The 19,799-nt window shown below is 41.2% G+C and overlaps 1 protein-coding gene across 8 annotated transcripts in view; it reads right to left on the bottom strand.

Moving 5' to 3' along the window:
- Positions 1-343: 343 nt before the first annotated feature.
- AUTS2 (activator of transcription and developmental regulator AUTS2) overlaps positions 344-19,799 on the bottom strand; it is a 983,444-nt gene continuing 963,988 nt past the window's right edge. For 6 of the 8 annotated variants that reach the window (XM_087926163.1, XM_087926175.1, XM_087926166.1 and 3 more), the window contains 7 exons: positions 18,980-19,009; positions 16,809-16,880; positions 15,773-15,914; positions 14,864-14,941; positions 12,182-12,265; positions 8,025-8,247; positions 344-5,631 (listed from right to left, as the gene is read on the bottom strand). In XM_087926163.1, coding sequence (XP_087782289.1) covers positions 4,395-5,631; positions 8,025-8,247; positions 12,182-12,265; positions 14,864-14,941; positions 15,773-15,914; positions 16,809-16,880; positions 18,980-19,009 — 1,866 coding nt within the window. In that variant the 3' untranslated portion in view covers positions 344-4,394. The remainder of the gene's footprint in view (positions 5,632-8,024; positions 8,248-12,181; positions 12,266-14,863; positions 14,942-15,772; positions 15,915-16,808; positions 16,881-18,979; positions 19,010-19,799) is intronic. The other 2 variants (XM_087926186.1, XM_087926180.1) reach the window with 1 other exon arrangement.

The raw sequence follows: 19,799 nt of genomic DNA on the forward strand, positions 1-19,799 counted from the left end.
TTTGCTGTTGCACCTATTTTCGCTTCTCAGCTTGCCAACAGATAATGGGAGAAGGGAAGGGGGAGATAGAACGAAGCTCCAGACACCAAGATGCCAGTTCAATTCCCCACCACCACTCAGTCAGAAGTGAAGAAGCTTCTTGGATGAGAAGCGAAATGCCTTCAAGCAAAACCAAGAAAATCTAATTGCATATGGGAAAAGAGAAGCATTTTTGGGATAACAATGACCTGGATGACTTGAGAATCTCCATCGACGTTCAGCAAACTCTGAGGTCTGTTTGACGAGTTACTGCCAATTCCTTGTCTTTTCAACTATGCCCCACCAAACAAAGAATGCCTACCAGTTTAGTTCACATTTTTTAATAACATGGCACAGATTTTACATTACACAAGGCTTTGCTCATGAGGAAACATGCTGTGGATTGAATGTCGCTTCAGAGTTGTTGATTTTTTTTTTTTCACATAAGATTTAGAAAGGACTTTATTACATACAGGAGAAACAGCAAAAAAAGGTTTGTATATAACAATATTTTTATACAATACTGAAAGCTATCACTACAGTGCCAGTGTACATATTTTTCAGATTCTCTCTCTTTTTTTTTTTTTGCTTTGTTTTGTTTTGTTCTTAAAAAAAACACTGCACAACATCTGGAGTTCACAAAATCTGAAGTTCACAACTAAAACTTTTTAGTTGACTACTAAAATAGATTTTTGATCATTAGAAACAGTGGTCTGTAATAGACTTTTTTTTTTTTGTCAAAACAGGAGAAACAATTTGAGATATCACTTTAACACTAGAAGACCAAAGGAACTATTTTCTTTTAATCCCATACACATATTTTTACAGATTATTAGGAGGCAAGGTATTGTACGCTTTCTGATAAAAGTCATATTCTCTCCAAAGTATTTCAAAACAGAACTCAGCATTTAAAATCAAGACACTTAAGGAAACAGAAGCATCAAACATATGAAAACCATTTCTACTTAGGGAAAAAAATGGACACTTGTCATTTCTTTTTGCCTGTGATTGATGCTAAAACAATTACAAAAATCAATGTCAAACAATTCACAATGGCAACCTTTTTCAGTTATAAATATCATTACATAATTCTGAGTCCAGGTAATCCTCGACTTGCAACCACAAATTGAGCCCAACATTTCTGTTGCTAAGCAAGACTGTTAAGTGAGTTTTCTGCCCTACTTTGCAACCTTTCTTGCCACCATTGTTAAGTGAATCACTACAGTTGTTAAGGTAGTTAACACGGTCGTTAAGCAAATCAGGCTTCCCCATTGACTTTGCTTGTCAGAAGGGTGCAAAATGGGATCACATGATCCTGGGAAACAGAAAAAGGTCATAAATATGAACCAGGTCACAAAAGGGGATCACATGACCCCAGGAAATTACAACTGTCATAAAATAGGAACCAGTCGCTAAGTGGCCAAATTTTGATCACATGACTATAAGGATGCTGCAATGGTTGTAAGTGTGAGAAATAATCATCAGTCACTTGTCTCAGTGCCGCTGTTAACTTTGAATGGTCACTAAGCAAATGGTTGTAAGTCAAGGACTACCTATAATGGGATGCACACCCCAAAAATCAAGCAGAGTATCCTTTTTAAAATGGCCCAAACCTCTTGGGAGTACCAATTTCAAGCAATTTTAGGATTCTTACACACCTCCATCCACATCTTCTAAGGCTCCAATCTTCTCACCTGAAAATGCATGAAATTTCAAATGAGATCATTGACATCTCCTAACCTATTTGATCTCATGAAATTTAAGCCTTTTCTCGCTTCTGGAATATTCATGGTGCTCCTGTGGATTCCCAGAGGGGGATACAGCCAACATGTTGCCATGGTCCTCTACTGCTCACCCCTACAATGATGGGATGGTGGAAAAATATTAACCTAAGTGTACTGTCTTACCAACGTATCTGAAGAGCTAATAGCAGACTTCTTCGCCTAGTCAGAGGTGCATCCTTATAACAAGGCTTATGCCTATGTTAATGGATGTTCAACTAGAGTCTGAATGCAGGAAAAGGGTTAAGAAAATTGGTACCTGACCCCAAAATCAGTGATTCTTTCTCCCAAATGGCAAAGATATTTACGTTCCAAGTTCCTACTCCATATAGCACCAGAGGTATCAGGTTTACAACAGATAGCATTTAGAAAAGTTATAAGGCTCAGCTCTAAACTCAATACAGGCAACATGGTGTACTGCGGTTGTTTTGGACTCCAATTCCCATCAGATCGAACCGATGCCAAAATAAGAGAAGATATTTCTGCGAATAGTCTTGAAGCATCAGGTGCCCTTTGTTTGCTGAGTTTTGGAGGTGGCTAGAACCACTAAGGCAACGCCCAAGACCCATCATTTTACCCACCAGATTTTGGACTACAAACCCCATCATTCATCTCTACGTAACACTTCCTTGCTTGCCCAACCTTAATGAGAGAATTAGGGGCAAGAATCTGGAGGTTTTGTTTTTGAGTCTATAAACTCACCCTATGGACCGGATTTTCATAAACCACAAAACTAAACAATTAACCAAGGTGATTATGAACCACGTTTAGGATCTTGTACAAATATTGTTATTGGGCTTTAACTACTCTGACCTCAAAATCTGGTATAAGCATGTAACTATGGGGGCATCTGGGAGAGAGGTTAGGAAGTCAAATGGCAGCTGTGACTGCATGATCAAAGTCCGGCCTATTTTTACAGGCATTTCATAACTTTTGCTTCATAAAGCAAAAGTTTTTTTAAAAAATAAGCTGGGCATTGATCATGTTGTGACTACCATCTTGCCTTTTCTAACCCCACTGGGCAGATTAGCCTATATAAGTGTCAGTCTTGTTTCATGACACTCGTTTTGTCACTTAGAGAAATCATTGTTTATAATAGGGGTCTCCAAAGTTGGCAACTTTAAGACTTGGTAAGTTTAACTCCCGGAATTCCTCAGCCAGTCAACTTTAGACTTGTGGACTTTAACTCCCAGAATTCCACAGCCAGTCATGCTGTCTGGGGAATTCTGGGAGTTGAAGTCCACAAGTCTTAAAGTTGCCAACTTTGGAGATCCCTGGCTTATACTCTATATGTTGCATGAAACAAGGATGACCAAATAGGCAAAGTCAGGACAATTGCTTCATTTGATAACATTGAAATTAACATAGTAATTTCTCATTTATTTCATAATTTCCATAGTTCTTAATTCAAAGTTGTAATCTGGCCAAAAACCTGGAAGTGGGGGAGCAAATTGTGAGTCTCTTACCCATTCCTCACATTTTATAAGACCTAAAGAGAAGGACAGTCCAGGCAATAATGCTGGCTGGATTCTTGGGAGTTAAATTCAGAGTTTGTTTGGCTCCTCTAAATGGCTTTCAGAAAAAATGGTCTACTTCTAAGTTTTAAAGTTTGATTCACAGTGACCCAGGAACAGCAATGAAGAGGCTGGATGTAATCTAACATTGTACAACATTTTTTTTTCAAATTAAATAATGAAAAAGGAACAACACTAGCTAGCAAAAGGGTTTTTTTAAAAAAAAAATAGGTAGGAAAAACGAACAATAGGAGCAATCCAAGCTCTAATTTGTTGAAGATGAAGATGACTTATTTCTTCATCCAAAAGGTTTCAGGGTTATGTGAGTTTGTTCAGGGAAAGTATGACTTTGTGTGTGGTTGTGTGTGTTGACAAGGCTCCTTTGAGTTAAAGAGGCTTTTGTGAAAAACCTCAAAAATTAATTGCATAGCTGAAGGGGTTTAGCTGTCTTATGACATTAGATGTACCGCAGGTCTGCGGTCTTTCACACAATTAAAGTCTGCAAAGAGCACAGTTTAAGAAGTAGCAATGCATTATGTTACTTATTCTTTTTTTCCCCCTATGTACATATTTACAAAGTAAAGCTTTCGTCTCACCCATGTTGCATATATGACCCACTAACCCACGAAATAATGTTATTTTCAACAACTCTCTTACAGGGTAGGAAAAAAAATAAAGTAAAATAAAGGGATTCTACTTTTTCTTCATTTCAACTTGGAGAGAATGAAGAGAGAGAGAGAGAGACAGAAAGGTGGAAAGAGGGACAACTTTGAGGGGGAGATGAAATACTGCCTTACATCTTGTTCTGTTAGGAACAGTAAGAAAGAAAGAGCATTTACGTAGAAAATGTGCCAATTTGTCTAAAAGGTTCTGAAAACTTTTTTTTTCAACATATAACACACAACCCAACCATTATTATTATTTTTTTGGAAAAAACAAACCAAGAAAGAAAAGAAAAACCTTAGTACATCTGGGTGTGTACATCTTATACAGCTGGGTCATTACCAAAGTCTACATTTATTGAGTAAGAAGATCTGTTTGTCTAATTGTTCTCTCACTTGGATGTATGTTCGGCCATTACTTATCGCGCTTCGATGTCCTTGAGAGTGTGTGAAGGCGGCCTGTCCCTCATTTCTGTCGACAAAGGGGTAGTCCTTCGGGGGGAACCAGGACGAGGTCCGAGGGTGGAAATGAGAGGGGGAGGAGCACTCAGGGCCGCTGTGGGAGGAGTTTTATTGAGGATGCCATTCTGAAGTCCTGACGGGGGGCTGACCCGAGGGTAATGCATACTAGGAAGTCCTGGAGTAAGGAGACTTGGATGAGCCAAATGACCATCCAGCGCCACCGGGTGCACAGAGTGAAGCCGTACATGCTCGTAGTCCTCTCGGAGCATGTGCAACCTTTCCCTCTCGTCCAGGTGTGCTCCTCTTTCGTGCTCACGGCGCGGGTCAACAGAAAGAGGGTGGTGGTGATGATTATTATAGTCATGTGGCTCTCGGTCCCTGAAAGATCTCTCTGCCTCGTAGAGCCTGGGTGTGGAGAGGCGGTGCAGCGGATCGTTCCTCAGGAGAAACTCCCTACCCAAAGGGTCTCTCCGGTGGATGTCTAAATCTCTGTAGGGATCCCTCAAGGGATCTCTCATGGGGTCCCAGTGGAATGAAGGGTATGGGAAGCGTTCGGCCCCCGGGATTGGGCTAATGCCCATGAAAGGGGTCATCATGCGAGTCCTATCCAGACCGCTGATGGCGTTCATGGGGTGGATGCCAGTGACGCCCACCGTCATGGGCATGGACGCTAAAGAGCCTGGATGGACACTGGATGTGGGCATGGATGGTGGCTGCTCAGAAGGCCGGTGTGTTTGTGGTGTTTCCGGAGAAATGTCGTGATCTTCCTTCCTCTCCTCTTTCACTTTGACCTCGCTCGATTTTTTCAGGTTCTCATAGGTAGGTTCACTCTTCTTCTCAGCATCCCGACTCGAGTTGCTGTTCGGTCTGGTGCTTTCTGCTACAGGTGTCCTGGTGAAGGGTGAAGGCACCTGAGATGCTTGCTTAGATTCTTCCAACGATCTGCTATCGTGGCTCACGCTTTCCTTGTCTGAAATGTAGTTGTCCTTTGCCTTGTGTGGCTCATCGGCACTGATTTCCTTCCGTGGTTCTGGATGATCCCTCTCCCGCTCTTTGGACTTCTCTTTTTCACGAGCTTCTGAGTTCAGGTGGCTCCTCATCTGTTCAACTGAGCTGCGGCTGTGTCCAAGGGAACTCACAGAATGGATAGATGCTGGTGAAGGGTGGCTTGAGTGTCTTTTCTCAACAGTCTCCCTAGAAGTATTAAAAGGCACAAAAATTAACACAGAAGAAGGGATATGGAGGTGCTTAAAACCAAATTTTTGAATATGTCCTGCGTAACTATAACCTGCCAAGTGTGGATAACTAGTTCCAGCTCCTTATAGTTTCAGATGGTTTGGCAAAGATCAGATTCCAACATCATCTTCTAGAAGGCTTCTATCTCCCTGCCATTTGTATATCAAAACAGCATCAGATGCAGAATTAAGAAGGCAACCTGTGATTTAATAATGTAAGTTCCTAATTCAGAAGCAGACCCATGTTTTTTTGACAAAAGGAAGACTTCTGTATCTCCACACCCTTATCTGTCTGTCTTATTCTAGAGATGGGCTGAGAAACCGGAGACTCAAAAGAGATTGTTGGGACACTTGGTTCCAACTATCACGGAGACCAGAAGTAATGTAGATAAAAATTAAGGCCCTAAGTGTGAAAAATGGTCATAAGTCACATTTTTTTCAGTGACATTGTAACTTTGAGTGGTCACTAAGTGAACTGTTGTTAAGTCGAGGACTACCTGTATTTAAATGGTTTGAAAATGCAATGGAAGCTAATGTCATGCCCTTGGCAGAGTCGGACTCTGAGGGAGAGGAGGAACAGCTGACAGGGAATGGAGGTGTGGCTCCGGAGGTTGTGGAGGAGGCTGGGGAAGGGCAGAGGCCGGCTGGGTAGTCAGAGGAAGAACCAGGCCCATCCCCTCTGCATCCTAGGACATGCAGGGAGGAACAGAGAAGGAAACAACTTGACTTATGAGAGAGGAAGCGGCCATGATCCCCCATATTGGTTGCAGGTGGGGAGAATAGTATATAAGAGAGACGGTTACAACACAGCATTGCCAGAAGCAATGCATGTTTTATTTTGGGCTGAAATTATCTTGGTTGGCGTTCTTCCACAGACTGTGCCTTGTTATCTCCTTGAAGTTGGTAATTACTTATCCTGGTCCATTGTGGAATTTCCTTCATTATAGTTTGTTTTGGATTTTGTTACATTTTTGTTACACTCTGGGTCATCATAGCTAACTACTATTTTGGGTTTGGTGAGCAAATTTTCAGATCAAGAAGAAAGGTTGCAATCTTAGTCTTGCTATCAACTCTAAATATGTTGTGGTGACAAAGTTCTACAAAATGAAATTGGAAGATCTACAAATGAAAGCATCGGATGTAAATTTCAGCTCTAAAATATTGACTTGTTCCCCAGGCTTCTAAACGGTAGTTCCCCCAACCTGTTGCTTTAAGCAAACCATGTCATCATGAAAAAGCTTTTGAAGACCGTGATGTAACTCAAACATTACCAACAAAGTACACGCTGGCATCATGTCAATGTAACTTCCCAAAACATATTCAAGGAAATCAAAATGGAATGTAGTCAGTTTTTTTTTTTTTAATTGGCAAATATTTCCGAATCCCCAGATCTCAAAAAGGATGTTAAGAGTTCCCCTGTAAAATCTTGCAGGGAAGTTTCATCAGGAATATCAAAAGCTCGTGAGATGTCAAGCAAGCATTGTCAAAACCTGCTGGCTAAAATCTTGACAATTTTACAAGATTTTGGCCATCGATTAGGTAGATAAATTGAAAGGCAGAGACAGAGATAGAGATACTGGTGTACAGGGATAATTTATAGCGAGGGGTCCTTGGTGCTTTCTGAGCTTGGTTGTTTTCTTGCAGACATTTCATTATCCAACTAGGTAACATCATCAATGCTAGTCACGGGTGAGATGCAAATATTTTTACTACTGGTTCTGTGGGCGTGGCTAGGTGAGAGTGGCTAGGTGGGCATGGCCATGTGACTGGGTGGATGTGGCTTCTTCTTTTTTTTTGCAGCACCTCCCCCCCTTGCGCTCCATTTTTTTGCCTCCTACGCCTCAGGGAATCCTCCTGGGAAGCTCTTTTTGCTGCCAGGAGGCTTCCCTGAGGCCCAGAAGGCAAAAAACAGAGCACAGGGGGCCTCGCTGCACGCACACACACCTTTTTGCCTCCTACGCCTCAGGGAAGCCTCCTGGATTCCGGCACAGCTGATCGTTGGAACAGCTGATCATTGGGAGGGGGAAAAAAAGAAATACCGGTTTAGGCGAACCAGTAGCTGTTTTTTTTTACTACCGGTTTGGCCGAACGGTAGCATTTTTTACTACCGGGCTGAACTGGTAGAATACCACCACTGATGCTAGTGACAGGCATTGATGTTACCTAGTTTGGGAAATGAGATGTCTGAAAGAAAACAACCAAGCTCAGGGAGCACCAAGGATCCCTCATTTCAACCCTGAGCTGCAGATATTTCTCCTTTGTTGAAAATTTATAGTGTCATCACTGACCATTGATGGTCCCTGGAACCACAAGTCTCCCAGAATGCTCATACACGTTGTGTTCTTTTCATACCTTTCTTTGTCATCTTTACTAAGAGAAGCATCTCCTTTATCTACATCTCTGTCTCGTTCATGAGCTGCAGCGGACGCGCTGCGTTCCTGCTCACCTGGCTTCAGCCAGGGCGGTGGAGTTGGAAACGAAGGAGGCGTTCGGTGCAGACGATTCCAAGGCTCGTGTGGGTTACTATAGCTTTGCATGCCGGGACAATCCTTGTGGCCAAACATAGCATTGGGTGCTGAAATGGTGAAGTGGAAGGGGAAGGAGGGAGGGAGGGGAAACAGAAAGCAATATGCTCAGTGGAGGGTACTTACCAATCAAACCCAAGTTTGTTTATTTTAACAGCACTCAAGAGTTTTAAAAGGAATACATATTATGGGGAGCTGGAAAAGGAAAGGAGATTGATAGATGGTTGTTAGCACCTCATTTAAGGGGAAGAGATGCAACCCCTCTGTTGAAAGACAGGGGGAGCCATTTAAGTTTTTAGTTTTTTTTTTTATGAACAGGAAGAGCATCTAAATAAACCTGAAGATAGTACTAAACAACACAAAACTAAGCCCAAACTAATTAGAAAATGAGCCCAGCACGAAGCTGGTTGCTGTTTTAAAACATTTCGAACCTGTTTGTTTCTGTGTCTGTCAAGAGAATCTATGGCACAGCAACGTAATAAAAAGGCATACAAAGTCATGAGACACTATCCAATTTTTTTAAAAAAAATCACTCAGGAAAGGAAAGTTAGATGGGAAAAAGTGTCCTTTTTCCATTGCAGGATTCTCAGCCAATTTAACATAATTTTCTCACCAAGTCAACAATTTAAGGTAATGGGTTCTCAAATATTTTGATTCTTGGGACCCCTTTCCACTCTTAAAAAAGCTTGAGAACCTTACGGAGCTTTGCTTTATGTGGGTTATATCTATTAAGGTTGACTGCACTGGCAATTAAAACTGAGAAACTATTAAACATTTATTTGACTTGGCGGACACCCTGAAAGGGTCTCTGGCAGCCGCAGGAGTCCCCAGACCACACATTGAGTGTCACTGGTTTAAGGAAAATATTTAGTCTTCCTTACATTGTGGCAAAACAGGACAATCCTTAAATAGTTGTAGCATCCAAAGCCCATAGAGAAGATAACCCAGAGGAGCAGACTAGATAGATCATAGTCAATAAAAGCAGGAGCATCTATAAGGAGGGGTCAAAGAAACTCCAACTGGTCAAAATCAGGACTGTGTGATTGAAGCCTTCTTTATTTTACATTTGACCTACGGGACTTTGATTGTGGCATCATGCTTGCCATCTTGACTTTTTCTTGACTCCATTCATGCCCCTAAAAGTTTGGAATGTACATATACTAATGGCCAAATCCATAACTTCCTAAGTCAACAGAGATGCCCGCATGCAGGATTAATTCCTATTGTTCCTTCAGGAATGTTGCATATGGTTAATTAGAGATTCCTTTCTTTTGAATTTACTGATTTTTTTTAGAATTAAAACCTCTGTTCTTTTCGTTTGTTTCTTCTTTAAAATTTTTGCTTGCTACCTATAAAAGCTTTGGATTTGAAGATAATGTATTTTTTCGGAGTATAAGACACACATTTTCCACCCCCAAAAGTGGGTGGAAATGTCTGTGCATCTTATACACCGAATATTGCTGAAGTCCCGCCCACCTGCTGGCCCCCACCCTTTGGCCTCTGCCTGCCTGCAATTTGGCTCCTTGTAGCTAACAGCAAACAGCCTGTTTCAGCTTCAGCACAGCCTGATTAGTACAAGCAGCTGGTTGTCAGTTGGATCGGCCTCCTGACGATCAGCTGTTTCAGGCTGCAGGGATTGTCATTACCTATTGCCATCTCCGCACGCCCTATTTCCGGCCTTGACACACCCCATTTCCACCTGTTCTGATCCCTACCACCCAAAACAGGCAGAAAATTGGGTGTGCAGAAGCTGAAAATGGGATGCAGATGCCAAAAATGGGGTGCATGAAGGCGGCAATAGGCTATGGCGATCCCTGCAGCCTGAAACAGCTGATTGTCGGGAAGCCGATCCAACTGATAATCGGCTGCTTGTACTAATCAGGCTGTGCTGAAGTTGAAGCTGAAACAGGCTGTTTGCTATTTGCTGCAAGGAGGCAAATTGCTGGGAGGCACAGGCAGATTTTTTTTTCTTGTTTTCCTCCCCAAAAGCTAGATGTGTTTTATACTTCGGAGCGTCTTATATGCCAAAAAATATGGTACTTTGAATGAAGGGAAAACACCAGCCATGTTTCCTTTTATAAAAGTTGATAATGAAAACCATGCAGTCTCCATTTCTACAGTATTGCCTTTGCTTGTTCCACTGACTTATTAACAGGGAGGAATATGGGCAAAACTACTGCAAGGCCTAAAGAATCAGGTTATTATGGGCAGATCCTTAATGGAGAAAATCTACTGAGGAATTCTGGGAATTGAAGTCCATGCACCTTACAGTGGTCAAGTTTGAGAAACAGTGATTTATGTGGTCAATAAAAGTCAACAATGACTGACAGCACATAATCAATCAATATGATTAAGCTATCTCATAAGACATATGGACTTATTTAATGCAGGCTTTGGATCAAAGATAGGTGTTCTTCTGGGCTTTTTGAGATGACCAGCCTAGAACTGTAGATAAATTATTTAGGACCTTCCCTTCCAACAGTCCTTAATAAGAGACGATGAGTTCAATCAGTGATAGGATACATTCAACCCAATTGAGTTGATTTGCTGTCGTTACCAGATGCAATAAAATCTTATACATTTCACTGCTTAATCTAAACATTCATCAAAATATCATTCTTTTCTGGTTTCGAATTCCTCTTGTTATTTAGTAGCATCTACATCTTGCAACTGAGAACAATGTGGACAATGGTGGCTTGTGATTCTTTTCCAACTCCAAAGAGCAGGTCCTACTTACGGTTTAATGAAATAAATGGGAACTTTTCAGTTTTAAAACATTAGCTTTTACAATTTATTGACAGAGCTACCTCTTCTGAAGTAAGTGAATTAATCTGCCCCAACTTCTACAAAAGCCATTTAGTGGAACATTCTTTTTTACAATGTCTGAGGAAATATACCAATATACTCAAGGTGTCTTCATAGAGACAGGAGAGTTATTTGTGTTAGATTACATGATCATCTAGAATTAACCATTGATCTCTAATTTATATGATGGTGAATTTCTGAGATTCGTGGCAGCGTAGAACAGCGTCAAAATGCTACTAAAACTGCCAGTAAAACGAAGATGCAATATATATATACACACACACACATACATGCATACATACACATTTACTAAAGCCCAAAGCAATATATAATACTAAGCAAATTTACATTTGTTTTGTTTATTGCAAGTTTTTTTAAAAAAACCTCATCCTTATTTCTGGTCAGTTCAAGGTAGCTTATGTACCAAGAGCTGGTCTGGTGTAGTGGTTAAAGTGCTGGCCTAGAAACCAGGCAAATATGAGTTCTAGGCTGCCATTAGGCATGAGAGCCAGCTGAGTGACACTGAGCCCGTCAACTGTCTCAACCCAGCCCGTATCACAAAGATCCTTCCTTCCTTCCTTCCTTCCTTCCTTCCTTCCTTCCTTCCTTCCCTCCCTCCCTCCCTCCCTCCCTCCTTTTTCCATCTAATGTAAAGTAGGACAGAGTAGTGGTGAGCTGCTGTTGGTTCGGACCGATTCTACTGAACCGGTAGTTCCAACGATCAGCTGGCCCCACCCACCCCCACCCTAGCTTTCAGTCTTTTTCAGCTCAGCTGATTCGCACGGCACAATGGATTTTATGCGCCTCAGCTGTTCTACCTACCAGGGCTGCTATGCAGAGGTTCAAATTTGTGTTTTTTGAATGCTGTGCGCATGCGCGCACAGAACCGGTTGTTAAACCGGTTGCAGCCCACCACTGGACAGAGCCTCAATGAAATTTCCAGCTAAGCTGAGAACTGAATATAAGATGGGTATAGTATTGTGATTCTAAACTATGCTGAGTTGCTGGATGACCCATCCCAGTGTTTTCATAGCAATGTTAAATGTGGTACCCTCTAAGAGAAGGGCTACTTGGCCAATTCCATGTCCCCATTGCCAATTAGAACTACTGTTCTATCACCCTTGCCACTAAACCAACCCAAAGCATGACATAGCCAGAGCCGAAGGAGAATTTACTCACTAACGGCATGGTTGCCAAGTCCCCCGAAGGCATTGCTGCTCATGGCTGCAAGGCTGGTGAACGTCGTGGGCCGATTAAAAGTCTCTGAAACCAAACGGAAAGATGCTAATGGGAGGGGTGTTACCTCCTGGGAGGAAAGAGTGGCTTACTTGAATTTGACTAGGGCAAGCAAAGCATTAAGAGGACATGTCCTTATAAAGAAAAGAGATGGAAAGCTAAGAATATGTAGAGAGGGTGGAAATAAGATTAATAAGCGAAGGATAAAAAGGGGGAAATAATGGAAATGGAGAGAAGAGGAAGCAATGAGTTTGGAGGAGGAAGACAACAAGAAAGAAAAAGAGAAAGAGAAAGAAAAGGAGGAAGAGAAAGAGAAGGAGGAGGTGGAGGAGAGAAGGAAGAGAAGGAGAAGGATGACAAAGAAAAGAAAGTGGAGGAGACGGAGGGGAAGGAGAAGAAACCCTTGATACTTGACTTACTCTATCCCCAAGCTTGATAATGCTATTATCAAGATTTCGGATTGAATAGAGTAACTCACTACAGCTACCCAATCTGATGCCCCTCCTAATTGTACAGACTATCAAGCACTACCATGTTTGTTAAAGACAATGGCTAATAGTAACCTCAAATTACAACAAATCAGTTTTGGATTTTGCAAAAGTCTGTAACAGAACATATAGTTGAAAAAGGGGGAAAAGCTTGCACTGTAGCAAAACTAGCAGCATACAAAAAAAAATGTATTGATCTGATTTCATATCCAGAAACTCTTTTGTATCTTGGAAATATAACAGTACTACATTTGAAGGACGTTGAAGGAGAAAGGAAGGGGAAGTATGTGATTAAACTGCATTTTACCTTTTTTTTAAAAAAAAAATGTTATTTGTCAAACAAAAATTACATATTTGAACTCGCAAAGAAATACAAAAAATAAAATGTGACAGGGATGATAGGCAAGTTAGTGCATTTACGCACACACCCTTAGGGACGCTTAAATATGGTGTGAGGCCCACAGAAGTTAAGTCAGAATTAAAACTGTGAAAGTTAGTGGCTGAGACAACTGAACCGGGTCACAAACTCCAACTTTGACAACTTGGCTTGCTGTAGTAAAACATTAACTAGATGCTTCATTGTACAGAAAGGAGCCACCATGTGAATTTAAAGATCTGCTAATTCAATGGGACTAATTTCAGACTCAACAAATATGCTTGAGATTAATGTTATGTTTACTTTGTAATTTCTCCAAAATTAGTAGTTCTGGATACCTAAGATTCTGAGTTCATTCGTTCACACATGCATACTATCCATGGCACACCACTGGAGAGAACTATCTGTCAACTCATAAAATATTTCTATGGTCTTTTAGAATTGCCAGCATAAAGGGAGGGGGGAGCAGCTTGAAAACCAAAACTGCATTCCATAAACGTTTTCAAAGATAGTAACTAGGTGACTGAAGTTTCTAACTGGAGAGTATGATTGATGACTCTTGGCTATGAATGTGTCCCATTGGAGAATATGAATTACGATACACCCAGGGGTGGGGGGAAACCAGGGTCAAGGGTGACAATGAATGATGTGACTCAGAGTCGGCATCATCCAGGCAGTGTCAGACCTTTTCACTCCCAATAAATACTTTTGAAGTTTTGGAAGTTTGGCTCCAGACGCATGATTTAAATAAGGGTAACTGCCGGAATCCTGACACTAACTTTGCCCCAGCTGGCTAGCAGAGTTTGGGAGATATCGGGTCATCCGGAGTTTCTTCCGCTGACCTCTCCTGAAATCCGGACACGCCCGGCATGGGCTCCCACTTCTGCATGAAACATTGCTAGCTTTTCCCACCAGAGCAGTATCCATTGATCTACTTTTATTTTTACATGCTTTTGAACTCCTAGGTGGACGGGAGCTGGGGGCAAATGACAGGGTCTCACTCCACCACGTGGTATCGTGGGCTCAAACTACTTCCTCTGGCTGACAAATCCAGCATCTTTAAGGTGTTGCACTACAGCACCCTCTTAAGTTTAAGCAATGTAAGTCACACCAAAATTAAAATTTAAGGTTGGGCGGAAAATTATAAAGGGAAAGTCACTCTGCTCTTTGGATGTGGAAAAGTTGAACTAAACCATCACACTGAATTATTCTTCACCATGTGTTGCCAATTTTGAGGAACAAACCCAAATATATAAAGCATCATACTGATGTGATGGAAGAAGAAAGCCTGAACAAGAGACCACATTTGAAAGAAAATAAAAAAAGACAGGCTGCACAGCACACTAACGTATGGAAGTTCTCATGTTCTAAAGCAAGGGTCTCCAACCTTGGTAACTTTTAAGACTTGTGGGCTTCAACTCCTAGAATTCTCTGGGAGTTGAAGTCCATAATTCTTAAAGTTGCCAAGGTTGGAGACCCCTGTTCTAAAGTAAAAATGCTCTTCTCCCATCCGATGCAGATTAAAAATCATTTGCAACCTCAACTCAGTGATAATCTCTGAGGTTTGCATTCCACCTTTGGTCCACGAAAGAACTCAAGATGAAAAAAAATGGGACAGGAAGCCGTTTCCCAAGTGGACGTTGACTAAGACTCAAATCTGCTCAACGTCATGGAACTTTGGACAATATCCTGAAATCTAGGACAGCCTCTGACACGTTCTGAGAGGGTTCTGACTGCTTTACTTTGAGGATTTCTACTTACCTAAATGGGCTGCAGGGTTGAGAAAGTTGCTGTGGTGCGGGGGAGGGCCAAACGTAGGACCGGCAGGATGGGCGGCACCTAGCAAAACAAATTCAAAAGCAAGCAAACCAAAACATTTGAGTACAACACTTGTAGAGGGACCACCGTATCCTAAGTTGGATTAAAGTTTAGCCAGAGAGGTTGGGATGCTGGATTCCTGCACATTGCAAGACATTGAACTCAATGGCCTAAACAGCCCCTTCCAGTATTTTGATTCTAATGTAACTGATTATCTCAAATGAGCATATGGACAGCACAGGTGATCCTCAACTTACAACCATTTGTTTACTGACTGTTTGAAGTTATAACAGCATTGGAAAAAAAATGACCTTTGACTCTTTTACGACTGTTGTAGCATCCCCATGATCACATGATCAAAATTCAGATGTTTGGCAACCCATAATGGTGGCAGTGCCTGGGATCATGTGATCACCTTTTGTAACCTTCTGACAAGCAAAATTAATGGGGAAGTCAGATTCACTTAACAACTGTGTTAGTAACATAACAGCTGCAGCGATTCACTTAACGATGATGGCAAGAAAGGTTATAAAACATTGGAAAACTCACTTAATGACTGACAAAAATTTGGGGCTCAATTGTGGTTGGTTGTAAGTTGAGGACTACCTATATACACATATCCCACCCTCCCAATGAAATTCTGATCAAAAGAAGAATGCATTTAAAATAACAGCAAACGAGGTCAATTCAAGTCTCATATTTTAATTCATGAAGTTATTTGTTCATTTGATAATATTTATCAATAGTAAAACACTATCGTATATTGCTGAAGCGCATATCACATGGCCCTCCCTTCCATTTCTTCCTGTTCCATTTCCAAACAGAGACCAGATGGGCGGTTTACAAACTCACTGGTTGCCGAGAAAAGAGTTGATGGCCGGGCTAAGTCATGAGGATGATGGATGGCCCCAAAAAGACTGGGACCTGGAGGTCTGCTCAGAAATTCAGGTTTCAAACCAAAATCCAATTTGTGGGGATCAGACTGCATCTGTTTCTGAAATAGAGGGAAAAATCATGATGGTGGCTGAACGTTTTTTCCAAAATAAAAAAAAGGAACATACCAGGAGTATTTTGGAAATCAGAGAGAGGTCAGGTTCTTTTTATAATACATGTCTTATAGATGCCAATATTTGTAATCCATACTTGTGAACTGGAAGCCAAGAAGTTAATATTCTGGACAATGGACTTGTAGCAGCATTTGGCCGGGGCATTGAGAGTGTGACTAAGAAAAGAGCAGGTGGAACATTCTTATCATCCTAGGGCACGCAGAGAGGAGAGGATCAGGAGGAGATTACCATGATCCTCCTCATGACTTGCAGCTGGGAGCTATGTATATAAGTTTGTAACTGAATAGTCAGAATTGCTGGAGTCATTTAGTGCTTCCTTTGAATGAGGTTTATCTTTGTTGGCGTTCTTCCCATGGACTCCCCAGTTATCTTCCTGGAATGTATGATTAATTATCTTGGCTTACTTTGGAACTCTTGTCAATGCGGTTTGTTTTTGGTTTCCTTTTGCCTCATTATTTACTGTTGTGACTTTAAACTGTGCCTAATAAAACAGTGAAGTTAAGTTGAAGGCATTACCGGACTTTTAAAGTATGTTTTGGGTTATTTTGAGAGACTACGGGTCATCACACTACCTGACATGTATAACTGTAAGAAGTGCCTTAAACAGCTGGTCCAGTATTACCTCATTTGAGCATCAGTGGCTTTCCAAAGCATAAGGCAGAGAGGAGCTTATATTGACTGGGTCTCTTGGAGTTTTCATGAGAACTTTCGGGGATTGAACCCGAGACCTTCTTCATGCAAAACTCTTGTTCTGTCATTGAGCTATGGACCTCATAAAGAGTCTGAGATCAATCAATCAATCTTTACCCAAAAGAGCTCACCTTGACTTTCTGTTGATGGTGGTATATCTGCCAAGCAATATGAACATGCATAGCACACCATTTGCCTGGTTTCTACAAAAGAAACAAGAATTAAAAAGAATTGAAAACAATACCTCTTGGCTATAGGAATAATGAAATTTAAAGGTGAACCTGTTGTTGCTTGAGAATTGCCATCTATGAGGGTTTATTTTTCAACACATAAGACAATGCAGTGTTCTATAAGGAGTCTCCTATCCAGGCACTGATGAGAACAATTGCTTTTTAGATTCACAAAAGTTGTAGCATTATATACATTGAAAGAAAAGATTCAAAACCAAAGGCCCTAGAACTGCATGGGTCACTAGAAAACTTCCCTCCCTCCCATGAAAGACTCAGATCTGTCCAAAAATTGTGACCAAATTTCATTTTTCAATACAATGGAAAGGAGAAATTATTAATTCCATATTGGAATTTGATTTTATTAACTATCATTGCATATAAAAATCAATAAACTGAAATCATTTCTGGGTTTTGTCCTTCCATTTTTATTTTTAGACTGTGAGCCTCCACGGTGCCAATTTTTAATGGAGAAAAGTTGTGTACCGCTGCTTTAAGCCACCTTTTATGTAAGGTACATAGCATGTTTTATTGCTGAAGGGGGATTCACACACACTGGCACAGAAATAACAGGATCAGCTTGTAAAATGGAGAGCAAGGACAACCTGTCTTATCTTGGGATGTGGGGCCAACTGATTGATAAGGCATCACAGATATAATCATGGACATCAGTCATGGTCCATAACAAAACATTTAGCCCACTAACACAGATCTTCATCTTCTTCCTTTCCACCTTCACTCTGATTCCAATTGCTGTAGACATGATTTTACAGTGCACTTTTTTGATATAACTATTGATACCCTGAGAATCTTTACAATCACAAAACATCTCCTGCCAAACTGGCAGAAGCAGATGTGCAGATTTACCAGACCTCTGGAAAGGCTCTGTGACCAAATAGAGTGCCTTCACATTGGCTGTTAAGTTAGCTATATTAAGACATCTGTTAGGAGTTGAACTTTAATAACAAAGTCAATGTGACAAAGGAAAAAAGATGCGGCGACATGAGGAAGAGAAAATAATCATGTCCATCTACTGTGCCTTGCAAAGTAAACCTCTGATGGTGCTGGGTAGCCTATACGCCACAACTTGTCCACGCAGATTTATTTCAGTAAAGTGATCTGAACTGTGGAGACACTATCACTCATTTTGCTGAAACAAAAATATCTCCAATGCCTACATGAAACAATCTGGGTGGCTTCAAAGTACTTTTGAACACTCCTGTGGCCAGAATGGTTCCAGGTTGAACATCCTTGGGGACTACCCACATCATGTCCCCAAGCTATCCAACCTGGAACCCGCCCCCCAGCAAGTGCCAAAAGTTGTCTATGTGCTGACACATGCACAGTTCATCCATACAATGATGGTCAAAATGTCTGGAGAATGTCAGAGGTACCACTCATTGTGGTGAACGCTTGCAAGGAGGTGAGCAATGACTTCTCTGAAGCGCTTGCTTGCCAGAACCCTTGACAACCACTGAGAAGGAGGTACATAGCTAAGAAGATGCAGACATGCTGTGGGAATGTCTGCAGGACTGATTAAAATCAAGTGGTTTGGAAAACTCTCTGGCATGTGTTCTGTGGCTTCCAAGCTGGCCACACCAAGTACATAATGTGGGCAATTCCTTAGCACTTGCTATGTCTGGAAAATCTTTGGCACAAGATGCCAAGATGCTCTTGGGCGGCTACTATTGATGTACTGTGGAGGAAATCTGGCATTTGATGAAGCTAGAAGAGGCAAAGAATATGTGAGTTCGGCATCTCTGGAGGTTTTTAAGAGGCTGCCACCTCTCAAAGAAGTTCTCGTTGTTGTTTTGCACATTATAGAGGACTGGACCAGATTATTTTTGCGGTCTATTCCTCTTCGAAAATTGTACGGATTTATCACAGATCGCACAAACAGTAATTTTTATATAGCATAAAAGGTGACCCACTTTTTTGAAAAAAAGAATAAATAATGCCTTGTGATGAGTGCCTTAGGTGGGCAATAGTCAAAGAGGAAGGCAGCTGGGGAAAATTCTAAGAAAAACAGAAGTGGCATAGCAAAACAAGACAAAAACGGTTAGTTGTCATCTTACCCTCAACATGGGCCTGAATGGATCTGTCAACTGAAGAAAGAGAGAGAGAGAGAGAGAGAGAGAATTAAAATCTGTCACTCAGACCTCTGTTCAGGTAATTAGCAGATCAGCACTCTTTAAGAATCTGAAAATGGAAAACATTAGCCTATTCTAAATTGTACATGTGGCCCCAAGTAAGCACTTCCTGTTACCTTAATATAGAGAGGAGAAAAACAAAGCAATTTCTTTGCTAGCTTTAGGTCTACTGCCAGCTGTTTTTCTAGCAATGCATCTGAATTGTTAGCTTCCCAGATGGTCTTCATAAGGACTGTGGGAGGATGAAATCTGGTTTAATCCATCTTGCCTTCCCATCTGTTTTTGTCTGCGTGTCCAAGGGGAACAATATATTTATAAGCCACCCTGGAAGCTTTTTGGTTGAAGAATGATGAAGGGACAATGTTTTATATGAATTAGCAAATAAATAATCCCAATCCACATTCTCCTAATTATCTTGGATTGACCACCAAGCAGCAGAACATGGCTGACTTCATCCTCTATTGCCGTGTGGATGCTTGGATGTCAACATGGAGAATTCCACACGCCTTACACTTGCCAAGGTTGAAAAACGCTGCTATACTGGGATTCTTTTGAATTCCATCTGAACAGAACAGAGTAAGTTGGTGGTCTTCTAGTCCAATCCTCTGCTCAGGCAGAAGACACTATATCACTTCAAGCAAATGGTTGTCCAATCTCTTCTTAAAAACTTCCAGTGTTGGAGCATTCACAACTTTTGGAGGCAAGTTGTTCCACTGTTTAATTGTACTAACTGTCAGGAAATGTC

This window comes from Pseudonaja textilis, chromosome 1 (genome assembly GCF_049901715.1).
Source record: "Pseudonaja textilis isolate UNSWEBS1 chromosome 1, rPseTex1.2, whole genome shotgun sequence".
Lineage (NCBI taxonomy): Eukaryota > Metazoa > Chordata > Lepidosauria > Squamata > Elapidae > Pseudonaja > Pseudonaja textilis.